The sequence below is a fragment of the Rhineura floridana genome, chromosome 5 (genome assembly GCF_030035675.1).
Source record: "Rhineura floridana isolate rRhiFlo1 chromosome 5, rRhiFlo1.hap2, whole genome shotgun sequence".
NCBI lineage: Eukaryota > Metazoa > Chordata > Lepidosauria > Squamata > Rhineuridae > Rhineura > Rhineura floridana.
The window spans coordinates 4,370,082-4,397,337 of NC_084484.1; the positions used below are offsets into that span (position 1 = coordinate 4,370,082).

At 41.3% G+C, this 27,256-nt stretch overlaps 2 protein-coding genes and 1 non-coding gene across 4 annotated transcripts in view; 1 reads left to right on the plus strand and 2 right to left on the minus strand.

The window, feature by feature from the left end:
* The window catches only part of GPALPP1 (GPALPP motifs containing 1), a 39,296-nt gene extending 23,816 nt beyond the window's left edge, over positions 1 to 15,480 (minus strand). The window contains exons 1-3 of one of the 2 annotated variants that reach the window (XM_061629872.1): positions 15,228 to 15,480; positions 13,764 to 13,896; positions 6,058 to 6,150 (exon numbers count right to left, since the gene is read on the minus strand). In XM_061629872.1, coding sequence (XP_061485856.1) covers positions 6,058 to 6,150; positions 13,764 to 13,896; positions 15,228 to 15,318 — 317 coding nt within the window. In that variant the 5' untranslated portion in view covers positions 15,319 to 15,480. Of the gene's footprint in view, positions 1 to 6,057; positions 6,151 to 13,763; positions 13,903 to 15,227 lie in introns of both variants that reach the window. The other variant, XM_061629871.1, reaches the window with a different exon arrangement.
* On the minus strand, positions 3,291 to 3,364 carry TRNAP-UGG (transfer RNA proline (anticodon UGG)). The gene has a single exon. It is a non-coding gene; the product is annotated as a tRNA-Pro (tRNA).
* NUFIP1 (nuclear FMR1 interacting protein 1) overlaps positions 15,444 to 27,256 on the plus strand; it is a 34,807-nt gene continuing 22,994 nt past the window's right edge. The window contains exons 1-5 of the mRNA XM_061629869.1: positions 15,444 to 15,745; positions 21,151 to 21,242; positions 22,504 to 22,608; positions 23,908 to 23,970; positions 26,591 to 26,667. Coding sequence (XP_061485853.1) covers positions 15,616 to 15,745; positions 21,151 to 21,242; positions 22,504 to 22,608; positions 23,908 to 23,970; positions 26,591 to 26,667 — 467 coding nt within the window. The 5' untranslated portion in view covers positions 15,444 to 15,615. The remainder of the gene's footprint in view (positions 15,746 to 21,150; positions 21,243 to 22,503; positions 22,609 to 23,907; positions 23,971 to 26,590; positions 26,668 to 27,256) is intronic.

Sequence of the window (27,256 nt, forward strand, 5' to 3'; positions counted from 1 at the left end):
TTTAAAAAGCAGTGCAATTTACATAGGGTGATGAAATTATCCCAGTTTCCATGTAGACAGCCATTCATTTGAAAGCATTAAAAACAAACCCTTCCACTATCATAAAATTAGTATTTAATTAGGGATTTTAATTCTCAGGAGGAATGGCATTTAATTTAACCTAGATATAGCTCTTTTAAAGAGGTCATCAGGGCTGTGGAGTCGGAGTTGCGGAGTCAGAGTTGGAAGCAATTTTGGGTGGAGTCGGAGTTGGTAGAAATGTTCCGACTCCTTCATGCGGATGACACTCAGCTCTATCTCTCGTTTAAATCTTCACCAGAGTTGGCTGTGGAGACCATGTCCAACTGCCTGGAATCCGTGAGTGGATGGATGGGAAGGAACAAGCTGAAGTTGAACCCTGATAAAACCGAGGTACTACTTGTGGGGGACAAGAGAAGGTTGGGTGACATTGACCTGAAGTTCAATGGGGTGAGTTTACCCCTAAAGGACCAGGTCCGCAGCCTTGGGGTTGTGCTTGATTCCAGGCTGTCCATGGAGGCTCAGATTTCGGCAGTGAGCCGGGCAGCCTGGTACCAACTACACCTCATACAAAGGCTGCAACCCTACCTTCCTGTTCATCAGCTCCCACTGGTGGTACACGCCCTAATCACCTCTCGTTTGGACTACTGTAATGCGCTCTACGTGGGGTTACCCTTGAAAACGGTCCGGAAATTACAACTGATACAAAATGCGGCGGCTCGACTACTTACGAATAGTCACCGCCGAGATCACATCACACCAGTGTTGTTCGACCTACACTGGCTTCCAGTTGTTTTCCGAGCCCAATTCAAGGTGTTGGTATTGACCTTTAAATCCCTATACGGTTTCGGCCTAGTTTATCTCACGGAGCGCCTTCAACGCCACCAATTATGCCGCCCGACAAGATCAGCCACACAGGGCCTTCTCTCAATCCCGCCAACAAAAACAGCCAGATTGGCGGGTACAAGAGAGAGGGCATTCTCAGTGGCAGCCCCCACTCTTTGGAACTCCCTCCCACAAGATCTCCGGCACGCCTCTTCCCTAAATGTATTTCGGAAAGCCTTAAAGACCTGACTTTTTCAGCAGGCCTTCGGGGTATCCGGGGAGGGTTAATCGATATAATTGTAATGCCTCCTACCCAGTTTTAATATTGTTGTTATAGATCTATTGTTTTTATTGTATTACTGTATTTTATTAATTGTATTTTAATAATTTTGTAAGTCGCCTAGAGTGGCCATTGGCCAGATAGGCGACGAAGAAATTAAATTTATTATTATTATTATTTTCATAAATGGCAAGTGTATATTAGCTAGTAATAACAAATTTACTGTAGTAAAATGGTAGCACAAGGCATTTCATCACCACCACGTGAATCCAGAGCTTGGAAAAGTTACTTTTTTGAACTACAACTCCCACGAGCCGAATCCCTGGGGCTGATGGGAGTTGGAGTTTAAAAACATAACTTTTCAAAGCTCTGGATTCACGTGGTGGTGATGAAATGCCTTGTGCTACCATTTTACTACAGTAAATTTGTTATTACTAGCTAATATACATTTGCCATTTATGAAGGAGTCGGAGTCGGACAGCAGAAAAATAGAGGAGTCGGAGTCCTAGTCGGAGGTCTGGCGTATCGACTCCACAGCCCTGGAGGTCATTTTGTGTCATGAGTACTGAAGCCACCTATCTTCCAAACAAGAAACAACTTTTGAAGAAAAGCTGAAAAAGGTAGACAGAGAAGAAAGGTATGGAATATATCCATGAGGCATTGCATTGAACTCACCTAAGCCGTTCTGACTACATCAAAATTTCTCCCACTAAACATGAAGCTTTTATTTCACCTGAACAGGTGCCCACAGATGCACCTGAACCTACAAAGGCCTCCTCTGGCACCCACAAGGTCCAATCACCCCAAATTAAATTAGGTTTCAAAGAAGAATTTTTCAAGCCTAACTGTTGTGAGGGGTGTGATCTTCCTGGAGACTGTAACCAGGAAAGGAAGGAATGGTAAACTAGGAATATTTTCACTGTTCTTTCACATCTTGAAATAGACTTCCCTACTATCCTGAAGGAGAGTAAAATTGGTACTTTCTAGGGAGAATGAAAATTCACACATAGTATGGCATTCTATCCCAGGAGTTGTTTACCTTTTGGGGCCCATGGGCACATTTACAAACTGGAGAAGCTGTTGTAGGCACACATGCATATGCCACAGCCACATATACACACACACACTCCCCCATCAGCAATTAGGCTTGACAGTTATCTTCCTGGAGAGTGCAGCTGAAGAGGCAAGTGTTAACTTTCCCTCCCCTACCATTCAGAATATAAACTAGTACAGTAGTAAACAAAAGGCAAATTATGAACTACTGGCAAATCTGCTATGGCAAAGAGGTATACGTGAAAATATCTAATGAAATGGATGTCTAAACAGCCACCCTATACATATGCACTGGAGTGCATATACTGATGTTAAGAACTAAAGGAGTGACTGCCCCCATCACTAAATGAGCTCAGATCCACTTTGCCAGAGTGGGTTTGGACACTTTCTTACCCAAAGGAAGACACAAAGAAACTGCCCAACTATAACATCCTAACTATACTCTCCTGAGATTCAAGCCACACCATTCCTACTTACTAGAATGGATCTGAAAGCAGCAGGATCTCATTTATCATAAATCATAGTCCACAGCCAAACAGTTCCCTTGTGAAAAGTCCAGAGCTTCTTAGTTACTGACAAGCTTCCAACTCTGAAATATTTTGGACTATCATCACTGCCACCAAAACAAAAATCTTTGAGTGGGACAGACATGATTGCCTCAAAGGTTTCCCCAATGAGACCCCTTAGTCTGAAGGTTTCAAGAAAACCTTTAGGAAGCTTACTGACTGGCTAAGCATGGTTGTGTTTGAAAACAACTAGGGGCTCAAAGTTTGCGGCCAACTTTGTCCCTGTGCTTGCACAACTTGGTTGCAGAACGCACTCCACGTCACCTTGCAGATATAACTAGAAGATGACCTTGATCCCAAGCCCTCCAGCTGGGACTCAAATTGGCACTACATTAGCCTCATACGTCAAGCAGCAGCAACACCATTACTAAAGATATTCTGAGATAATTCAGGAAAACAACCTGCTGTGTGTTACTCATGCTGAAGCAGTGTTAAAGAACAACATAGGAACCTAGGAAGCTGCTGTATACCAAGTCAGACCATTGGTCTGTCTAGTTCAGTATTGTCACTACTGACTGGCAGGAGCAGGTCTCCAGGCAGGAGTCTCCAGGAGATGGCAGGGATTGAACCTGGACCTTCAGCATCCAAAGCAGATGCTCTACCACTGAGCTACAGTTCCTCCAAAAGAACAGCATCATTCTTGTATCTCAAGTAGTCACATCCATGTCAGGTTCTGGTGGTTTTGGGAATGCTTCTCTGCAGCACAGCACAATCCTTCCAGCTGTTCTTTTCCCGTTTCCTTTGAACAAGAAAATCCACGCGACTCATGTTCCCAACATTATGTCCGCTTCATGGCCCATGATATGTCTCAGCCAGGCTTCAGTGTTCTTGATGTTTTGTTCCCTGGGAAGGGTCTGCATGGACAGGTTATCCTGGCATGAACAGATGACTCCCTGGTGGTACAGATGCTAGGGGAAAATACTAATGGAATATTTGGCATATACTCATGCTGGTGGTATGGAAACTGCCTGCTGCTGTACACAAACCTTAAAGAACTATAGCTGACTGGGTGAACTGCTGATAGTTAGGCTTCTGAAAATGAGGAAGTCATGTTACTATAAGTCCTCCACTGACGTCTTGGGGGACACCAACATCTAGAGCCACTCCTACTTCAGCAATCTATTCAGCTCCTTGATGTCCAGAACCCCACACAGTACCATTCATCTTCATTACCATGAATATTGAGAATACACTTATGCTCCTTTTCTACCAATGGTACTTCTTTATTGCATGAATGCCAAAGAGGTGCTAGATCATTAGTAGTACCCTGAAGAGTTTTGCATTGAACTTGGCAAATAAGTTACTCTGTCCTTGGTGTCGTTACCAATGTGTACCCATGGTGGACTATATTCAGCACAAATCTGTTGAAGTATAGATCTCCATTGGTGGAACAGTAACTCGAGATTATGTTACATCTGAAAGGAATGAATTTCTTCCATAACCTCCCATCTCAGAAAAGGTAGAGGAGCCAGCTCTGCTAGATTTGAGAGAACGCTGTCAGCCTCTGACCTTTCTTCCTAGTGAATGATTGGGCTCTCTATCCTTTGGGGATTCCAGCTATGAAACTCATAGCAGTAGCAGCAGTGCCCCTCTGTTGGGATGCCTAGAAACAACAGGTTCACCTTATGGAAGAAATGGCTGAGGAAGCTTGCCTGCTGAGTTAACTATCTCAACACAATCCACAGGTCTATCATAGGAACTCTGGGAAAAGGTCAAGACTCACTGGTGAGGATCAAATCTGGGCTTCCTGTTATGTGGATGCTCAATAGACATGGGGTTGATTTGGACACTCTTGCCACTGCAGCTTAGTTCACCTAAAACTCACACTTGAATGACAGTTCAGGAAACTGGTATTCCTGCACTGATAGGTCTAAAGTGAGGAACTGAGCCTTATGGAAACTTTACCTCTAATATCTGTAAAAGGTTTTACTTAACTTTTTTTCCTCTTACAAGCAGGGGTCGCCAACTTTTTTGGGACAGTGAGCACGTCTGGAATCTTGATAAAGTGCTATGAGCACCAATCATAAAATCGCTGCCATGGGAACTGGGGCATAACACAAAATGACTGCTGGAAAGTGTGGCATAACAGAAAATGGCTACCACATCTAAAAGAGGCAAGACCATAAAAGTAGTGTGTGCATACCCCCCTCCAATCAGCTATCCCAATCAATTGGGGGAAGGTAGCTACATCAGCCACTCTTGCTCACAGAGAGAAGCTCTTTCCACCTCTCCTCTCTTCAGAAAGAAAGGGAGGGTGTACAATCCTAGCATCCAATGAAGTGAGGGCATGTTTAAGGGGATATGTTCAATGTGAGGTGAAGCCACAGCAAATAGGAACTGAGCAGGAAAAGCAGTCTTTCAAGCATTGTGAATTCTTGAGGGGATAGTTGCCCTTTCACAGGTACCAAAGCAGCTACTAGCAGGCACACTGACACCCATGGCCAGTGGTGGCCCCTGTATTACATGTACTTATATTTTAGATTGAGACAGATTATTGTGAATTACATTTATCAGTTGCTTTATAAAAAAAGTCTCAAAGTTACTTGACAGATAACTTACGATTCCAAGTTTCACAACTTATTTCAACTTTTGGATGGCTATTTTTATTTATTATTGCATTCACATCCCTTCCATGCCACCTGTAGTTTTTTTATAACTGCCAATCAAAGTTCAAGTCAGTCAAAATATAATTACAACAAAAAAGAAGAGATACGTTAATGATCTAAATAATTTATACAATGTATTCCAACGATACCGTTTATTCAAACAGAATATACATATAATCACTTAAGTGACTTACAACATCCTTAAAAGTATATATAAATTTGCATTTTCTTGTATTCTGTTGCACCAATATTTTATGAACACACTTCACTTTTACACAAAGCAATAAGGCTGCTTCTCTTACTCTGATGAGAATTGTTAATTTTATCATATTTACTATTTCCCCAAGTTTGGATCATCCAATTTTCCACTGTAGGAGTTCTTACCTTTTTCAGTTATGACAGATTATAAAATGAGCAATCTGTATGACAAGCACCTTTCCTCCTAGGTGGGGTACATGGGTCTCCCCATACCATTCCCACAACAATCCTGTGAGGCTGACAGTTGGTGACTGACCCAAGAAGCTTCATGGCTGAATAGGGATTTGAACCCTGGTATCCCAGGCCCTAGTCCAAAATCCTAACTATTTCACCACACTGGTTCAAGTAGTTTGTAACCACTCCCTCTCAAGCACTGCAGAACTCTAGTGGCTCTTCTAGGTATTGAAAAAATTAATACAGATATGTCCAACCATGTCTCCATCTGAATTACCTTTCTGGGGATTCATCTGGTTTTTGAAAGCCAGGAGGAAGAGTGGGCCCAAAGAATCCATCATCTTCTTCTTCCTGATATCTTCTCTGTTTTCTGTAAATATAGTATAGAACTTAATTACTCCATGGTAACAGCATTTAAAAACTCTCAGTTCAGAGCAATTTTGATAATGTAAGTGTCTCACCTATATAGTAAGTCATACTCCCAACTGAGCATCAGAATCAACTAATATATCCATCAATGTGCTGGGGTTCAGCAAATTTTGGCTGACCTTGGCAGTCTAGCAAAAGTTTGAGGGCAAATCATCACCCTTCTGTCTAGCTGAAGGGAGTCTGGAAATGGCTGGGAAAGCAGCAAGACATCTCACTTTTTCACACCTCTCTGAGGCTCTCTTCATCCTTCTCTGGGCTTCAGAGAATGGTGGGAATTCTCACCAAATTAAAAAGTGCACTTGCCAGTGCTGAGCATATCCATGAAGCCCTATATATCCATATAATTTAAAAACTAATATGCTTCAATCAGTATATACATTTTGCTCTCCCTTAACAAAAGAATATTTGTTTCAATACTAAATAAAAAGCATCTACCCAATAGTTCTCAAAGAACTCAGAGGTGAAATTGCTGGTCTTCTAACAAAAATGTGTTAACTTGTCCTTAAAATCCACCTCCATACCCGAGGACTGGAAAGTGGCCAATTTAATACCAGTCTTGAAAAACAGATCAGCAGGAAGGGGATTCCTGGAAATTGCAGGCCAGTTAGCTTAATGTCCGTCCCAGGAAAACTGGTAGAAAGTATTGTTAAAGATAAAATAACCAAGCATATAGAAGAAGCCTTGCTGAAGTAGAACCAATATGGCTTCTGCAAAGGTACATCCTGTCTCACTAACAGATTAGAGTTCTTTGAGAGTGTCAACAAGCGTATAGATAGAGGTGATCCAGTGGACATAGTGTCCACCTGGACTTTCAAAAAGCTTTCAACAAGGTACCTCACCAAAGACTCCTGAGGAAGCTTAGCAGTCATGGAATAAGAGGAGAGGCCCTCTTGTGGATCAGGAACTGGCTAGGAAGCAGGAGGCAGACAGCAGGAATAAATGGACAGTTCTTCCAATGGAGGGATGTAGAAAGTGGCGTTCCCCCAAGGATTGGTATTGGGACCTGTACTTTTCAACTTGTTCATAAACAATCTAAAGTACAAAGTGAGCAGTGAGGTGGCCAAATTTTCTGATATTAAATTATTCAGGGCTATTAACACAAAAAGATATTGCAAAGAGCTCCAAAAGGACATCTCTGAACTGAGTAAATGGGTGGCAAAATGGCAAACGCAATTCATTGTAAATAAATGTAAAGTGGTGCATGTTGAGATAAAAAAACCTTAATTTCACATTTACACTCATGGGGTCTGAACTGGCAGCGAATGACCAGGAATGAGGCCTTGAGGCATCAACCTTCCACAACAGCTGTGAAAAAGGTAAATTCCATGCTAGAGATCAGTAGGAAAAGTATTGAAAACAAAACTGATGATATCATAATGCCTTTATACATATCTAAGGTGAGACTGCATTTGGAATACTGTGTACAGTTCTGGTCATCTCACCTCAAAGAGGATATTGTAGAGTTGGAAAAGGTTCAGAAAAGAGCAACCAAAATTATCAAGGGGTGAAATGACTCCCCAATGATGAAAAGTTGCAGCATTTGGGGCTTTTTAGTTTAGAGAAACGACGAGAAAGAGATGACATGATAGCAATGTACAAAATTGTGCATGGCATGGAGAAAGTGGATAAAGAATTTTTTTTCTTTCTCTCCCATAACACTATAACTTGTGAAGCTACATGTTGGAAGATTCAAGACAGACAAAAGAAAGTGAAAGAATGAATGAATAAATAAAATTTATTTCGGTCACAGATCAGCCGAGTTTGTATAAATACCATACACAAATTACATCTTACAGAGAGAACCGCAAGATAAAAACATGGGAATAAAAGAATATTTGACAGTTAAAATATTTACTCCATGTCTAGCATCTTTTTCCTGCAAATAATGGCAGCTGCACAAAATTTGGCTACCTTAATGGTGACCATTGGATTACAATCAGCTAACAGGAAAGAAAGATAGCCAGCTTCAGAATCCTCTCGAAGTGCTTGTAAGATGGGAGTGATAAAAACATGGCGGAGATCTCGATAAGAACAACAGTACAGAAAGACATGCGCTATTGTCTCCACCTCCCCATTCTCACATGGGCAGACCCATTGACAGTAGGGGACTCCATTATATCTGCCCTCAAGCAAAGCAGAGGGCAAGACATTATGTCTAGCCAGTGTGAACGCCTTCCTGTATTTAGCAACTGTTAAGTTTACCAGATAGGGCGCAAGAGAGAAAACTCTACGATTCAAACCCGGGTTAGGATATGCCGCAACCAAACTTAAAGTAGTTTGGAGTTTGACATCCTTAATACATTGGAGAATAGCCATTTTGGCCTTAGAAAACCCGAGTTCAATAAGCGCCTCGGGCGAAAAGCCAAGGGCATAAATTTTATTATATAGTAACCGCTTCCACTTGGTCTGAAAAGAATCTTCTAACGTCAGAGGGGCCAACCCCAAAGGGGTAAAGATCATCTTGAGCCAGTAATTAAATCTGTAGATCCAAACACGGGACTCTAAAAGAATAAGACCGGCCTCAAGGCGAGCAACTATGTTAGGTACACAGGGAGGGAGGCCAAGTATGGATCTAAGAAATTTAGTTTGAATAGCTTCCAAGGCCACAAAATCCTCAAAAGCACAGAATTGCGCACCATACAGCATTTGTGCTATTACCTTGGCACTAAACACCTGTATCACAGAGGGAATATGTTGCCCTCCTTTACAGTAGAAGAAGGACAACAATGCCTTTACATTCCTCTGTGAGTTCGTGATGGAATTGGTGATTTGTGGTTTCCAGGAACCAGTAGAGTGGAAAGTAATTCCCAGTAACCTGCTGGATCCGATGGTCATTTATTTGTCATCGGTGATTGGCCTTCTTCTTAGTGAAGATCAGAACCTTGGATTTATCATAATTTATTGTCAGCCTTTCCTCCTTACAGTAGGAAGCAAGTGCCCTCAAGAGACGACGAAGGCCCACACTGGTTTGAGATAAAAGAACAGCGTCATCGGCACATAGTAATATGGACAGGGGTCTATTAGCCAGTTTGGGGGGATGAGAATTTACGAGTGCAAGGTGGTTGACTATCGAGTTAAAATATAGGTTGAATAAAGTGGGTGCAAGGATGTAACCCTGTTTGACCCCGTTAAAGGTGGGAACGTGCGCCAACAAGTGCCCAGCACGATCAGATCTAACCCTTAAACTTGTATTCTCATGCAGGCTTCTAATTAGATATAGCAGCCTTCTATCAATGTTAGTACTCCCTAGTTTGAGCCAAAGTCTGTCCCTGGAGATTGAATCGAATGCCGATTTGAAATCAATGAACACAGCAAATAACTGTGTTCTCTTCCAACTGTACTGCTTATCTCAAGGCCGCATACCTATGTAAGCCCCTAGCTGAAAAGAAACCAAGATGTGCCTTTCTTTGTTATTCCAAGCACCCCCTTCCTGCTATCTACATTGTTACTTTGTCTAGTAGAAAACTGAACATCTGGAGCTTTCTTATCTCAAGCACCCCATTTCTAATGTTTTGATATTACTACGACTAGCAGTTTTCTTGAATGTAGTGACGCATAAACCCCCGTTTTATTATCTTTGGGGAAACTATATAACTCTCTGCTTATTCAATAAATGGGGTTCCCACTTCTGAATAGCATCTTGCTTGAAGGCACTGGGTCCCCTTTGCAAAGGTAAATATTGTGTGTGTGTATTATTATAGCCTCTGGTAGTGGATAATTGCGCTCAACTCCGCACCTTCCCGGGTGTTTGCGAGCTGAGAAAGACAGTGACGGCTTGCGTGTTGGGTTTGGACCTAACATTATTATTATTATTATCATCTAAAATTTATTCGACGCCTATCTGACAGGACAACCTGTCACTCTAGGAGACATACAAAGGAATAGAACAAAACAACATATCAAAATATAAATCAACAGGTACATAATAAAAATACTAATCACAGTAAAAAACCCAATATCAGACCACCCCCTTAGCCACCTAACTATAGCACATTTCATTCATCTGACTGTACAAAGAGCCATGTCTTCAGATGCCTCCGAAAACACAGAAGTGAGACTAGGCGAGTATCAACCGGTAAAGTGTTCCACAGCGTGGGAGCCACAATGGAGAAGGCTTTAGACCTAGTACCACTTAATCTGGCCGCTCTGATAGATGGAACCACAAAAAGTCTAGCGGCTGAGGATCTTGTCCGCCCATCTGCTCCAAGAAGAGAGAGTTTGTTCTTCAGATAGATTGGACCAGCATCAAAAAAGGACTTATAAGTTAAAGCTAGTAATTTAAACTTCACCCGCAGCACTATCGGGAGCGAATGAAGTTCCCGAAGGATTGGGGTGATGTGTTCTCTCCTATGGCAGCCCTTAATGAGTCGAGCCGCCGCATTCTGGACGAGTTGAAGCTTACGCAAAGTTCCCAAAGGGAGACCAGCATATAGAGCATTACAATAATCCAGACGGGAAAGAACCAAGGCACTAACTACAGTTGGTAAAAGATACTTTGGGAGATGGGGCAGATTTTGCGAATGAGGGACAGGTGGTAGAGTGCAGTCCGACAAACTGCCGCTATCTGAGCCTCCATTGTCAGTTGGGAGTCCAGGATGACACCCAGACTTTTCGGCCAGGTGTTGAAGAACTAGCCCTTGATCCATGGTAGATCTCCCTGTCCTGAACCCTGCTTGTTCGTTTGCTAGAATTCTCTCCTCCTCCAACCAGGTAGTTAATTTATCAAGGAGGTGTTTGGTATATAGCTTACTAATAACGCTCAGTAGGCTTATGGGCCTATAATTTGCCGGGTCAGCTCTATTTCCTTTTTTCAAAATAGGTACAACAATTGCAAATCTCCAATCAGCTGGAATTTGTGCGGATTGATCAATAACAGTAAACAGAACTGCCAGGATTGGAGCCCACCAATCGATACTCTCCTTCAGTGCTTCCTCACGCAGTGAGATGTAAGTGATGGCCAACAACTTGGATGGCCTTAAAATAAGATTGATTGATATCCCACCCTTCCTCCCAGTAGGAACCCAGGGCAGCAAACAAAAGGACTAAAAATACCTTAAAACATCATAAAAACAGACTTTAAAATATAAAACAAAACATCTTTAAAAATATTTTTAAAAGCTTTAAAAACTTTAAAAAAGGTTTAAAAACATATTAAAAGCAATTCTAACACAGACGCCGATTAGACAAATATATGGAGAATAAGGCTATCAATGGCAGTTAGCCATGATGGTTATCTTCTGCCTCCATGGTGACAGGCAGTATACTTCTAAACACCAGTCGCTGGGGGAGGGGAAAGTGCTCTTGCGCTCAGGTTCTGCTTGTGGTCTTCCCATTAAATTCTCCATTAAACCAATTAAAGAAAAGCACACCACCTCATCTGCGCCTGACTTCAACAGGCTTGGGCAGGATATTTAATCCCCATTCAGCTGGCAAAAAGTAAAGGTGTCCCCACACTTGTAGTGCGAGTTGTTTCCAACTCTTAGGGTGACGTCTTGTGACGTTTACTAGGCAGACCGTATATATGGGGTGGGATTGCCAGTTCCTTCCCTGGCCTTTCTTTACCCCCCAGCATATGCCGGGTACTCATTTTACCGACCACGGATGGATGGAAGGCTGAGTGGACCTCGACCCCTTTTACCGGAGATTCGACTTCCTCCTTCCATTGGAATCGAACTCCGGCCGTGAGCAGAGCTTCGGCTGCATTACCGCTGCTTACCACTCTGCACCACAGCTGGTAAACAGGGATTAAATCCTGCTGCCTTGGCTGCACTATCTTGTTCTCTACTGGGAAGAGGAACAGGCAGCCAAGGCAGGATTAGACCCTGTCTTCCTGCCCATCAGCAACATCAGGTAATGGGTGGGTGGGCGTGGTTTGGGATAAATGGTCTCACGGGCCATATTTGATCCCTTGGGGGGCCATGACTGGTAAGAGGTTCCCCACCCATCTTAAAGCAAAGAACATGTATTCTTCAAATTGCCTTTCTGCTCCAGGGCTAATATTCCTGCTTTGCACACACACAGCTCCATACAACATCTGGAGAGGCTTGGGTTTTCTTGGATCTTGGTGGAAAGGGAAAGGAAGAGGGGAAAACTGCCATGACTGCCTTTCTACATGCATCTCACAGTCTAGCCTAGTTCTCACTAAAGTGGAAAATGTGTGTCTGGACTGTGCGGGGGGGGGGGGAGAATCCCTGAACACAGTAAACTAGCATGTCAGGAGGATTCTAGACTTGCCTTCTCTTTGACATGCTTGTTTTCTATGTGCAAAGAATGTTTGTGTATGAAGGGTTCCATCAAAATGAACTCCCACCTGTAATCTGAAATGGTGCTGTCCAACCACAGTGAGAACTGTACCTATAACAGTGTACTCACGCAACTATTAAGAGGAAACCCTTAGATGACTTAAAAGATACAAGGAAGAAGATGGTGTCTTAAGTACATTAGATCCAAACAGTTTAAGCTGTGTAAGTCAAAAGCAGCACCTTGAGTAGTATCTGGAAGACAATAGTTGTCACAGGGGCAAACAAAAGAAAAAGAAATATCACGTGAAATATTGCATTTAGCATACATATTGGAGTCTTGCAAAACAATAAAGCTGGAAAACCTAATCACTACCTGTAGAATCAACCTGAAAAGCATACTAGGTACACAGACAGAATCTCCAGGGCTTCTAGTGAAAGAAATACAGTCTATGTTGTGCAGATTAATTCCCACACAGTACACTGGCGTCAAGAGAAAACTGAAAGGTGTAATGTGAAGTAAGTTTATTAATTTTTAATATTAGATTTTTTCTAAGTTCTTCTATGAGCTGAAGTTATCCATGTTCTTCACTGAACCTCCGTTTGATATGCAGATTAGTGCTATTTCCCTATTCCAAGTAGAGCAAGGATAGAGAATCTGTGGCCCTGCAAGTCCCATCATCTCTGACCATTGGCCATGCCACCTTGGTCTGATGGGAGCTGGAGTCCAACAACATCTGGAGGGTCATAGGTTCCCCATCCTGGCTGGAGAGAATCCAGTCTGAATCAGCAGAACAAGCACCTGTTCAGACTTGCCTCAATATACCCCAGATTGATATCTAATCCTGAATTAAATAGCCAATGTTGCATTTACCACCAACCTGAAAATATCCCAAGACAGGAAGGAACCAAACAGAGGGAACTGGTACAATCTTTCTTCATCTTCCTTCTCTCACTGTCATGCTACCTTTCCCAATCAAAGATTATGTTGCATCCACAACTGTGAAACCAGGGAGGGGCCACAGCTTCTTGTAGAGCTTCTTTGGATGCATAAGATCCCAGGTAGCTAGGTTAGGAAAGGTCTTTGCTTGAGACCTTGGAGTACTACTGCCAACTGGTGGTATTTAAATAAGTTTTACTCAGAGCAGACTAAATGGACCTAAATTAGCCATGTCCATTAATTTCAACAGGTCTGCTCCAAGTATGACTAATGTTGGATACAACTTAAAGGAATTAACTAGATAATACTCAACTAGATGGCATGATGGCCTGATTCAGTGTAAGGCAGTTTCTGTGTTGATGCCAATGCACTAACCGGGGTGTTGGACTTGTATCTTTGTCATCTTCAGAATCCCATACCATTTCTCTGGGCACACAAGGAGAGGTGCATTCTTGGTCACAACCATATCTTTCTGGGTTACTCTTGTAGTCTGGAGGCAATGCTGGCCCTGCAACTAAACAAAACTTCATGTAATTCAACATTTTCTCATTATCAAATGACTAAATTATAAAAGCAAAATTTTTTAGTGCCAAGAATTATTTTGAAATATACCACTAATACAAAATAGAATGTCTAGTTAGAAAGCAACGACCATATCAAAAACTGTGGCAATTATATAATTTTCTTTTGCAAATAAACTAGATAAGCTGTTTCAATGACTCATCAGTAGATCAGGTTGCTGCTTGACACAGAAAAGGTAATAGTCAGACAGAGGCATATTTATTCAAAAAGCCTCATTTTAGGGGGGGAAAGGAGAGAAACCAAACCTTTGCTTATGTCAAATTCAAAAAAATGAGCAACTGCATAAAGAAACCTGTTCACAGCCTGTATATAAAAGGATTAAGGCAGCCAGGAAACAACTGGACCTACTTAATTGCTCTGAAATTAAAAACATCTACATTATTTAACAACATGCTATTTGAGAAAGAAAACAAACCTGAAAGATTATTAGCCACATAATTGGGGGGGAGCACAAAATAGTATAGCTACACCGTTCAAGGTGGCTCAGAATATAGCAACTTTCTCTAAAAAAGATGCCAATGCCTTTTGTGATTTGTACAGCAACAACAAAATACTTCATACTTCTGAAAGTCCAGCAGAAAATAAGATCAAAGTATATCTGTGGAAAATTAACTTTCCTCTTTTAACTGCTGAAGAGACAGAAAACCTTCAAAAACCAAAAAGAAAAATATTTCAAATAGTAAAAGAACTGAAAAAAGTATAAAGCTCCAAGTACTGATGGGTTTAGTGGAAAACATAATAACTTTTTAACACCTGAGCTTCAACTTTGCTAAGCAATACAAGCGCACACTTTCCCCCAAACTTGGGAAATAGCAAAAGCAATAGGCTGGCATAAGGAATTTCTCTCCTATGAACGTCAAAGGGAGAAGACAATAAATAAAAAATCAGATACACCCTCGCAACTCCTGACCCACCTACACTATAAGGAGCATAGGATGCATCTACTGATTCAAGAGCCCTTTCTCAACCAGAATGGAGAGAACTGGCCAAAAAATGTCGAACGTTTATCGCATTTAACCCAGGTGGCTTTTTACAAGTCACTCCATGAGTATTCTGTACTCACTAAATATGCTCTTGTTTTAAAACTTATTAAGAGGTTCCCACCTGTAAAAAAATCCTCATAGCATCACTTCCTGCTTTCTAGTTCCGGGGCCTAGATTAACGCGTCCAACCCGACTCTGATCCGTAGAAAAAGCATGAGTAAAAGACGAGGCATCTCCCCCTCCCAGCCACCAATAACCTCAATCGGTGCCTCACCCTGGACGAAATCTCCTGCAGAATCTGCCTCGGCTGTAGAACCGTCGAAATGAGGAGGTAGCGCAGGCCCGATCACGTCTCGTGACGCCATGACATACGGAAGTGGTACTTCTTTTGCCGCTGCTTCTCCTCGGAGTTAATACCGATGAAAGACCATCGCGGAAAGTCCACTTAACGGCTTGTCTGCGGATTACTTCCGTCCAGGCTTTCTTTGGCTCTAAGAAGGCTACTTCCGGCGCTTACGGATAACGTCACACAAGGCCGGCGGGTCTTTCTTCTCTTTCCCGCAGAGTATTCCAGCTGCTATTGGTTGTTGTCGCAGGTGGCGTAGCTTCCGGAAAGCTCTGCAAATTCTCTCGAGCTGCACGTGGTTGGTGCTGCTGAAGCAATGGATCTTTCCGTTTGGTACCAGCCGCCGCCGCCGCCGCCGCCTTTTCCTGATTGGGGCTCCTATGTGCCTTGGTCACTTCCAAATTCTCGGTCCTGGCATTGGTCTCCATCTCAGACGCCGCTACCAGGTACGTCGCACCTTATCTGGTTCTGTCCAGGTGTGCAACGGAATGTAAATGGAGAAATGGCCAACGGGCAATCTCACTCCTTCTGATAACACTGCTTCGCTCTGCGTCTCGTCCTTGCAACTCGTTTTAGGATCATCCAACTTGCCTCATCCTCCCTGTTGGTTCGCTCAGACCCGTCACACGCCCTTTCCTTTCTCCAAGCTCCCCTTTGACCTGCTAAGCACCACCCCTTAGTTCTCGGGGTCCAAGCCTTTAGGGACGGGACGGGGTTCCCAAACCTTTTCCCCCACGGACCACTTGAAAATTGCTGAGGGTCTTGGTGCACCGCGTAATGATTTTTCTGCCTACGGTACCAGTTTTAATCCGCTGTGTTGTGCGATTTTAAATAACATTTATATTAGTATTTTTATTTCTTACATACTGTATTTTACTGGATTACAATTTACATTCCATAGAACTCAAAATGTAATACAATAGCATACAAGATAAAAAATAAAAATAGTGATACAAATACAATTAAAATCAATATGAATATTTAATTCAATGGATGTGGCATCTCCTGTCTTCAACCACAAATCCCTAAACTGCGGACCACCAGAATGAAACTTGTAGTGCATGTACCACAATTTGGGAACCCCTTGCCTTAAGGGCCTTGTTAACCCTGTGGGGGGCATGTTCAGGACTTTCCTGCTTCCTTACAGTTCTGCTTCCATTTTCTGCTGTTGGAATATTGGGCTGTGTTACTGAGTTGTGGCTTAACTAGGATTGTGGGAGGATGAAGCACGACTATGAAGCTAACATTTATGAGACGGGGGTGGGTGGAAAGTATCATTCTGCACTGTGCCATTGTTGGTATGTTTGTCCTGCACCTTTTTTTAGTATTGATGGTTTTCTTTCTTCCTCCTGTTTATTTTTGTACAACCCTGTGAGCTAGGTTAGTCTAAGAGTGGCTTGAAATCAAGCTTCAAGGTTATGCAAGGGGTTGATCCTCCCTATACTCTAGCCCAGGAGTTCCCAAACTGGTCAGGTGGTCTGTGGTCTGGATTTGTGGTTGAAGACAAGAGATGGTACATGCATTGTACTAAATCTGCATATTGATTTTAATTGTATTTTATTGCTTTTATTTCTTATAATTTTATTGTCTTACAATTTAAATTATATGGAACTCAAATAAATACAAGATAAGAAATAAAAGAAGCAATAATATACAATTAAAAATCATACAACATCTAGCACAGCACATTACAATTGCTACAACAGGCAGAAAAATCCTGTAGTAGTCCACTGAGACCCTAAGCAATTTTCAAGTGCACCATGGGGGAAAGAGTTTGACAATCACTGCTCTAGCCCCTGTACATAATCTGGCTTTCGTTAAAAGGTACAGGCTATATTATTTCAATTATTGTTTTCCCTATTTTTTTCCCTTTGAAGTAAACTACCTCATAAGGGAGATTTATGCTAAATCTGCTCACCCCCTTCCAAAATTAACAGTTATATGAATACAGTTCATAATAATCAATACATAATAGTAGGTAATACATAATTGTACATAATATGTACTGAACATATGAGTAGATACTAAGCAGCAGCGTCAAATGATATACATCATCTCAGTAATAAACTCCACAACCCCTGTAAAATGTAGTCTCATAACATAAGTTTTTACCAACTTGTCAGGTGCCACTTATAAAACAAAACATATCTTACCACAACAGCCTCCTAAAATATAAGGGAAGGAAAAATCAGCAGCAGCATATCTAAAGTGCAGAAACAGTGCACAAGTGCATATACTTCTCTCTGTATAAAACTAGCTCTTAATTTCACACTGCATTGAAAATGGCAGACCCTCCCATCTCTCACGTGGAAGCTTTTCTTTTCTCTCCCAGTCTCTTATCCTGGGAGATCTCCATTTCCATGCTTCTCACTCGGGGCCCTTCCTCCATCTTTTCACCATTTTCATGGGGGTGCAGTCCATGACCCTAGAGAAGGAGAGACACCAAAGGGTAATTTATTTATTTATTTATTTATTAAATTTATATACCGCCCGACTAGCAATAGCTCTCTGGGCAGTGAACATAAAATAGCATAAAATACAATGAATAACAAAATAATACTAAAATACAATCAACAATCCAATACAATAAACATTTTTAAAAGTAAATCAGTGTAACTTAAAATGCTTCAGAGAATAGGAAGGTTTTGACCTGGCGCCGGAAGGAGAGCAGAGTCGGCGCCAGGCGTACTTCCTTGGGGAGACTGTTCCATAGTTCGGGGGCCACCACTGAGAAGGCCCTGGAGGTGATCTCCACTGGCATTGGCCCATCACTGGACATCCTATTGCCCACAGCATGTCTGGCTTCTCTCTCTCCATTCTGAAACGCGCTTTAAGGGTGGGTAGAGTCCAGTTTCCCTGTATCTATGCAGCAGCAGCTAATTAGCACTGTCCAGTGCCCCAAATTGCTGGTATATTAGTGTAAAAAGGTTACAGTATTAAAGGGTAGTCTCAGTTATAAAAGATTGAGAGTAAGATGTTTGAAGTTCACCTCCATTTTCTTTTCTTGATGACATTGCTGCTAGCATCGCTGTTGTTGCAGCCAAGATATTTCTTCATCACTGCCCACAGTGGTGAAACATACCATCAGGGCAGGTGGGGTCCAGCCAGCCCACCTCTGCAGAGTGGCAGTTAATTAACACTGTCCTGTGCATCAAATTGCTGGTAAGCTTGTGCAAAGAAAAAATATTACACAGTAGCTGTAGCTGTGCAGGGAGTCAGATGTTTGAAGCTCACCTCCCTTTTCCTTTTCTTTCTTTTGTTTTCTTGATAACCCAGTTGCCAGCACTTCTGTTGCTACAAAGATGTTTCCTCGTAAGTGCAACCCAGTTTTGTCTGGCAGTGAATTTTGGAATTTTCCTTATGGAACAAGACAATTTCCTTTGCTTTTTGTGTTCAGTGGAACAGGAACATGTTTTAAAGTGGTTTAGTGCTTTGGTTTGCTGCCCTGGACTCCTACTGGGTGAAAGGGCAGGATATAAATCACATAAATGATAATATTTGGGCTGGTAGGTAACTTCTAAAATCCTTCACAGCAGTGAATCCTGGCCACAGTTTCCTAGCAGTGATTCACGTAAGGGGATGAAAAAAATGTGTGTTAATGTAATGCATTGCTGTTGCAGGGTGTTGGCTGTCATATGGCTACAGTGGCTGGCTCACACAGGCCTGTTCATCAAGAGATGCTTGCAGCTTCATGTAATAATGTTGCATCTTCTCATCTCAAAGTCCAATGCTTTTCATTGGAATCAGTTCATATATTAATAAAAAATACATCAACCAAATACCGATAAACCAAGTTATGTGCATACATTTTTTTTTTAGTGAAGTCTTATGATCCACCATGCGTCTGTATCCACAGGGCTGCTTTTCATTATATAATCTGATTCTATAAATTCTTCATGCCTTATATTCCAATTAAATGGAATTCATATATTACCTTGTTATAAGTCTTCTTCCCATAAAAAACCCATAGTTCCACTGGGGTACCTGATGCCAGTGTGGGAAGTAATCATGAGGCCTGGTTGCTGAACCATGTGATCAGACCTTTCATTTTTTACCACTGGAGCATGAAGCTCAAACATGCCACATCATCCTGCTGGTTTTATCACTTGGTCGTAGCAAAAAAAATAAAGTGTTCAACCTTTGCAAGCTGCCAGGGAATGTAAAAGTAAACCGTATCAGTTTTACAGGATGCAACAATCCTCAATTCTGAAATCCTCTATTTTCCTCTACATTGGCATGATTTTATTGCAGTGTAATAAATGAGGCAACATTAGACTTTATGTTAATATTTTTCTGTGATTAGATATTCCAACTTTCTGATAAGGGAACTGTTGATCCTTCCATTTTCTATAACTGTTATGGTCAAGAAGATAATAGGGAAAATCTATTGTCCCTTATCACCACAGAACCTCATAGCAAATACTATATTGCCAAATTGTCCTTGCATTTCTGTAAGGATCAAGCAAGGATGGTGAAATATGTCTTGTGTGATCTAATCTCAACATTGACAATTCTTTATATGTATAGCTACTTAGTATTATTTGAAATCCAAAAGCAGTTTAAATTGGACACTGAAGCCCAATTCCATTGTGAAAAGATACCACATCGAGATATTAATTAAGATATTGAATTCTAACTTAGCATCTGCTACCCAGAGCACTTGAAAATATGTTGGCTCTTTTTAGAACCTATTTGTTCCATGCAGGGACCAGTAACTTTTGGTTGGTCATCTTCTTCTTCTGGAGTTTAATGGTGAATCAAGGCCAAGGAAAGGCCCTGTTATCGCCACCTATTCAGGCTTGTCTTGCTGGCTAAGCCAACAATTGTAGTTGTCAACCCTTTCCTCTCTGGACCCTAAAAGAATCTAAAAGACAAGAGGCCCTCTCCCCGGAGCAAACAGTTGTGTTTGTTTGATCCAGTCTCCCTTCCAACACTAGAGCTGGGGACATGGTAAAGATTATCATACACCTATCCAAATAATTTTCATGCTTTCCTGAAGCTTCAAAGTTGGGAGGGAGGCTGGCTCCTCATCACCCTCACTGGAATGCAGCACACACCATGGAGGGTAGAATTGTTGAAGCCTGGTTCCATGTCACTCAGTGTTACAGACTGAGTCTCTTCATTTTGAAAACTCAGGCTGACTATTCTGTCCACAAATTTCCATCTTGGCTCTTTTAAGAGGTAAGATTCTCTTATACTGTATCCTGTTTTTTTCCCCTTGGAAAACTCTTTTACAAGAATAAAAGTTCAGCGCTTCCACCATGGCTCTTCATAGAACAGAATTGCTAGCTTCTGATCATTCATCTGGAGCCTCAAGATTTTATAAATGTCTTGGCTTTAGATTGCAAGTTATATGATATGATTAATTTGTAGTTTTCTTCATGGCAGTATTAATTGTTAAACTAAGCTGCCTTGAGATATGTAAGAGAAACCAATAAAATAAAATAAAATTGCAATCCTTTCTGTCTTGGTCAGTAGTCTCTCAGTTCCAGTGAAAGAAATTGGAAGCAGGAGAATCTTCAGTATTGCCTGGATTCAAATTCCTTTCTTGATTCAACTTGAAATTCCTTATGGGATTTCTTGTAGGACTCTGATAATTCAGTTTACAATTGCAGGTGTGAAATGTGGTTCAGAAAGTTTTCTTTGTGGCCTTTCATATAAAGAGCTATGTTTATCAACACTTCTTTTTTCCTTGTAGATCAAAGTAAGCTGGTGACAGCAAAACCCACAACATTTCTAGTGACTGTCATTTAATTTAGTTTGGTATTTTTATCTGCTTAGTTGTATTTGTTTGTTTGTACTTGTACTTGATGCAAATAATTAGTAACTGTATTTTGATTTTTAATTGGAGGCAAAAATTGCAGTTCTGATGAAGAATGGCGAGTTGAACAAGCTAGATTGCCACGTGTTGGATCCTGTCGAGGAAGAAACTACAAACAGAAGGTATTGTAAATCAGAGGTTAAATTGTATGTGGCAGCCTTTTTACCACTGGAATTGAGTATTGTGTTTCCCACTATTGTAACTGTTATGGTTAAAAGAATGACAGATGTTTGATTGAAAGAACAGAGTATGAAACCTGGTCCCAAATTCAAATTTCAGGTTAGCTGTGGACGTAAGGCTTGCTTGTGTTTTTATGGCAAGTAAGTTTACCACATATACTACTAGTATATGCAGCAGTAAGTACCAAAAGATATGACACAGAGGCGTAAAGCATGCACTGGAAGTTCATTATGGAACTGCCTAATAAAGCCTTTTGCATTTAAAAAGATAAGTTTATTTTTCCTATTTGCATTTTCCAGTCTACATCTGTATTGGAACTATTTTTATCTTTTTTGTATGTGGAATTGTTTTTAATTATTTTTACACTTTTTGTTTTATGGTTATAACTGTTTTAGTTGTTTTATAGTTAAATATTTTATTGTAACCTGCCCTAGGACATGGTAAAGGGCGAGCAAGAAATATTAATAAAATAAATAATAAGCAAGATATACTACTGCAATTGCTGGAGTATGCATGATAGTATTCTTTCTATGGAAAATGTAAATAGGCCCTTGCTGGTTGATCTTGAGCAAATTGATCCAGGTTTAAATTAATTGTAGCACAATAATTATAGTGTCTCAATGGCTGTGTTCAGATGTTAGAATAATCTATGGATATTGTAATGGGAATGAACCACCAGAAGCCTCAGTCTCACACGCTTCCTTTCTTTGGTGTGACCATGATGAGGAGATCCAACTTTTCTCTTTGATTAATTAACTATAGTATTATATTCAAACCCTAAATTGTGGCCAATTAACTATGGTCATTTGAAACGTGCCAGGTTTGGAATTGCCATGCTTCAAACTGTATGTAATATATAACTCAGTTGATGGTGTTTATAATGTAAAAAAATGAAGTGACAGCTTCCAATCTCCTCATTGTTACACCAGAGGTAGAGAGGGGATGGAGCAGTGTGAGAGTTCAAGGCTTGCTGCAACTAGTTCTTTAATGATAAGCCATGGTTTATTGTAATGTCTGAATGCAGCGTCTTTGTGATTAAATGTAATTTTTACATAGACTGACCAGTCATTTGTTCAGCATCTGGTACCAGATCTGACACAGTATTTTGCACCAATGTGGTGGCTCCTGGAACAATTTCTGCGCTGGCCAAGAGAAATATAAATGTAAGTGGCTATAGTTAATTTCTCCCTGCTCTGTTTGCAGAATAAGAAGCGAAGAGAACCAGTGTTTACTCATTATTGTGACACGTGTGATCGTGGCTTTAAAAACAACGAGAAATATGAAGAACACATCTCTCAGCACAGGCAGGTGTGTTTTAATAGTAGACTAGATTTTGCTTCTTTGAAGGACAACTTCTTAGTGGCATGGTTTCTTGAGCTCAGTAGCCTAGCACGCCTTCAGTGATGTCATGGGATCATTGAGATGGATTGTCTCCTCCAGCTGCATGTAATGGCAGAATTTCCTAGGTGTAAACCATCCAAATTACGTTTTTGTACTGAGCGTCCTCTTGGAAATCTTGGGACAGAGACTGTACAGCTTCCTGACCAAATTTCTTATAGTTAGGAAGCAATTCAGAGATACCGTTAAATCTGCTTTGTGGTGTCAGTGTGAGTATTTCCCATGCAGTCAGGCTGTAGGAAGTTGGAAGTAGATTGAAGTACTGTCATCCTTGTATGAAATTCTGGCCTCAATAGTGATTTCTGGCCACAGCTGAACAGTCCTGTGACCATGCTGGTAGCAACTTGTGTACTTCTTTCTTTTTTACTAAATATTGAAGAATTGAGAAAAGGGATAGAATATGGCTGAGGCTGCAAGTGTCAGACTCAAGCTTCAAGCAAGCCTCTTGCTGACTCATTGGAATGGTTGTTTCTCCTAAAGACCCTAATCCAGTTTAATGGGATGGAAGTACTGTGAGAGTTAGTTATTTTTAAAACAGAATATCAAGTTTCTCAAGATCATCTTCAAATTTTAGAAACAGGGAAAGGGTCATGGCTTAGTGATAGAGTGTTGGCTTTGCATGCAGAAAGTCTTGGGTTCAATCTCCGGCATCTCTAGTTAGGGCTGAGAATATCCCTGTCTGAAACCATGGAAAACCACTGTAGACTGACTCAGTAGAAGGCAGCTTCCTATATTACTAGAAGGGTTTAAAGGTGAAACGAGCTTTCAGATTTCCTTGGAATATTGTTGAATATTCAGTTGCTAGTTATTTGGTTTACAGAGATTGATTTGTACCTGAAAGGTATTATTTGAAAATCCATGGTAATGTTCAGCTTACCCTAAAAGTATCAGAACTCAGAATAAACATCTTCCTTGATATTACAGAGGGCCTTGTCAAGCCTTGGATCACTCAGCTAACTCCCTTGCTGGGATAATTGAGGCCCATCGCAAAATTGGAGGCGATTGGCCAGTGGCAGGTGGGAAAGCAGAAAAGGTAACAGCAGAGGAAGAAAAAAAGAAAAGTGAGAAGAGACAGGGAGTGCAGAATCAGGAAGAGGGAGGTTCAGCAGCAATTGCAACCCGAACCCATTGTCTGCCTCTTTGCTAATTATGCATGTAAAGACAATCCAGTTCTAAAAGTGACAGTGTTTCTTTCTTTCTTTCTTTCAGTGTACAGAAGATGGCTGCAGTTTTAGTGCACATGAAAAACTGGTTCAGATTCACTGGAAGAATGTAGGTATCCCCCTGGTTCAACTTCAGATCTTACTTTATATGAATTGTAATGGTGCCACTCTTCTCAAACGTTTTATTTGTGATATTTTGCTGAACTATGATTTTCTCCCATTTTGAGCTGCAGAAAAGCATTACTGTTAGTTGATTAGACTGTTGTGGTGAGGAGCAGGGCCTTTACATAAACTGGACAGCCATCTGTCGGGAATGCTTGGATTCCTGCATTGAGCAGTGGGTTGGACTTGATGGCCTTATAGGCCCCTTCCAACTCTACTATTCTATGATTCCCCCAGCCCCCAAATTTACCATTTTCACTCTATGGTCCTTCCCTAGGCCAGGTGCAAAACACCTCTCTTCCATTTGGCCTTTCAAAAATAAATAAGATTGTTTGTTCTTATTAGGGGGTTTGTTGGTCACAGTATGTACTTTGAATGCTATAAAATTAGCTGTTCCCTTTGTGTCTGCCATCCCATCAGGCTGCAGCAGGGAGAGATGGGAGGCAGAGCCATTCCATTGGCTCTGCTGAGAGACCAGCTCCTTTCCACCTCTCCCTAAATTGTTCTCTTCCCATTTGGATCTCTATAAGAACTTTGTAACTTTAAGAATTGGTTCCTGAGTTTGCTTTTTTCCCCTTGTTCCCCATTCCCTTTTCCTCCTGTGTTTTGTCTTAAATCTGAGGGCAAGCACTGTCTTGTTTTTTAATTACCTGTAAGCTGCTCTGGGGAGGCTATTCGGTTGATGAGTGAGGTAAACATTATTTAAATGAATGTCACTAATGAATACACGGCAGTTTTCACTTGCCAGACTCCACAAATGTCCAGATGGCTGTTTACAAGTTCTGATAGCTATAAATCCCTTTTTAAACATATATAATTAATGTGTACACTAAAAATGTAACAATGTTTTATCATTCTGTCACTAAAGTAGTAGCCCTTTTACTGGAGTGCTTTTCTGGAGATGTTCCAGCTTTGTTGGATTTCCATGGAAAGATGGTTCTTTAAAAGCAGACCCAGTATATGCTGTACACTTCAAGAGCTCTTGGATGATATTGCCTTCTAGAGAGGTTGAAGGTTTTTAGAGAGGATATAAAATCTTCCACAAAACGCTTGTGGCTGTCAGTTAGGCACTGGAACCCAGTGCTATTGATTCTTTTGTATTTATTGATGATTGTTCTTTGTTTTTATTGCTACTTTTTGTGTTATGTTCTCATGAACCCAGAAAAGGGGGTGTAAACATTTTTAAATAAATAATGGGACTAAGGAAGGGAGTGATCTATTGCAATATTTCAGAAACCTAGACCAGTACCATAATCTTTGGCAGTACATGGAAGGCTAAACACAGCCTGGCTGAGTTAGTGTGGTTCTGCTGAGCCATCCTCTGTCTGGAGGCCGATTATAGTGTTCTTTAGCTCAGCTCACGTGAGAGGAAGAAAATGTAACATAGCTTAAAATTAAGCAATTAAATAAACAAAATGTAAATAATGAGATAAATATATATATAAACCCTCTCTTTTCATGGCAATGTACCAAATCAGTCGTTCCTTGAAACTGGGTTGGAGAACCTTTGAACCACAAGCCAAATTGGGCCCTGGGTAGGTCCCATTTTGGCCTGTAAGGCCATTTCCCCAAACCACGGATACCTACCCCACACTGACGTCATATGTGGCATCAAGTGTGGGGCAGGTGGAGATACAGCTGGGTTGGCTGTGCAGCTCAGTTCCCCAAAGGCAACGTAGTCACACAGCCAATCCCTGCAGAAAGCACTCCCTTGTGCTGCGCTTCCCAAGAGCCCAACAGCCTGCTGGCTGTCAGCCATTTGGGAACTGCTACACAAGGGACTTTGGCAGGTGGGTGGGACAACTCACCTGTCAGAGCTGGCTTGCAGAGGTGGGGACCATTAAAGATCTGGCCCCTGGGCCAAAAAGGCCCCCCCATTAGTTGTGTTGACCATGGAAGATGCTACCAAGCTTACGTCCATTCAGTATGATACCCATCTTCAGCTCTCTCCTCTTAGAGACCCTTCCTTGTTCTTTTAATGCCTTGAGTCAATGTACTTACTTTAACTGCTAGATGTGATGAATAGTCTGGTGAATATCTAAACTTTTAGGCTTGTTTTCAGACATTTTGTCCTTCATTGTTGATGTTTTTTATTAAATTGCATTGGGGGGTTTCATGGGTAGGGTTTTAATAAATGAAATAAATAGCCTGTTGCTTCTCCTCACCCCAAAATATTGAGTAAATATTCTGCTTCTCTTGCTCTCCAAACTATATACCTGCTCACAGTCTTTACAGCTGCAGTTCTTCGTCTCTGTGCTCTTGAATTTTATTTACTACATTTATATCCCACCCTCTTCCTGTGGCGCTCAAAATGATGTACGTGGGGTTCTTAGATGGTCTTCCATTCAGTGACTGAACAGACTGTTACCTGCTTAGCCTTTGCATTACTGCTTTATCATGGGCCTTCAGCCTGTGCCTTGTAAGAGGAAAATATAATGGGAATAGTAGCAATTATTACTTCCCCTTTCTTCAGTCTTTCAGTAAAAGTCCCATTTTTAAAAGAATATTAAAACTCATACTTCATAATGGTTTAAGATGCTTCCCCCCCCCTTTTTTTCCCTCCTTAGATGCATTCACCTGGTGCCAAACAAATAAAGTTAGATACTCCAGAGGAAATTGCTAAATGGAGGGAGGAAAGAAGAAAGTGAGTAGATGTTTTAATCTGTGTGGATCCAGATGTGAGATCATGAGATGGAAAAACATTTTTTCCTGTATATTCTTTCTGGGACTCTTTTTCTCCCTCCCCCCGCCCCTTTGTTATGACTGCTGTGTAGGAAGGAATGCTTTCTTATGGTTAACAGTGCTCTTCGTTCTTATTTTAGAATATCTTATGGCCTCCATACATTTGATTGTGGGTACAGCATCTGGTGTGTGGAGAAAGCCCTGAAGGGCATAACAGAACTGTGTTTCTTCTCCTCTTGACTCACATGTGCAGGAACCATTCCAGGTTGTTAGGCCATTATACAGAATAGGAGGCCTGTGCACCTGTCCACCTTTCCTCAACCTTTGCTTTGTCAAGGGTCATGTTTCTTGACTGAGTAGAGGGGTAGATGGGAGCATAGAGGGCGCACATAGGCCTCCCATTCCCCATTAGTGCATTGGGTGCTCATGCATTTGCCTCTTTAGGGAAAGGGGGAGAAACAGGGCTCTATTATAACCCATGAGAATCCCTCCACACATGTTTACTGTGTTTGCAATAGGATTGGATTGAGCTCTATGGTTTGTATTCAGTG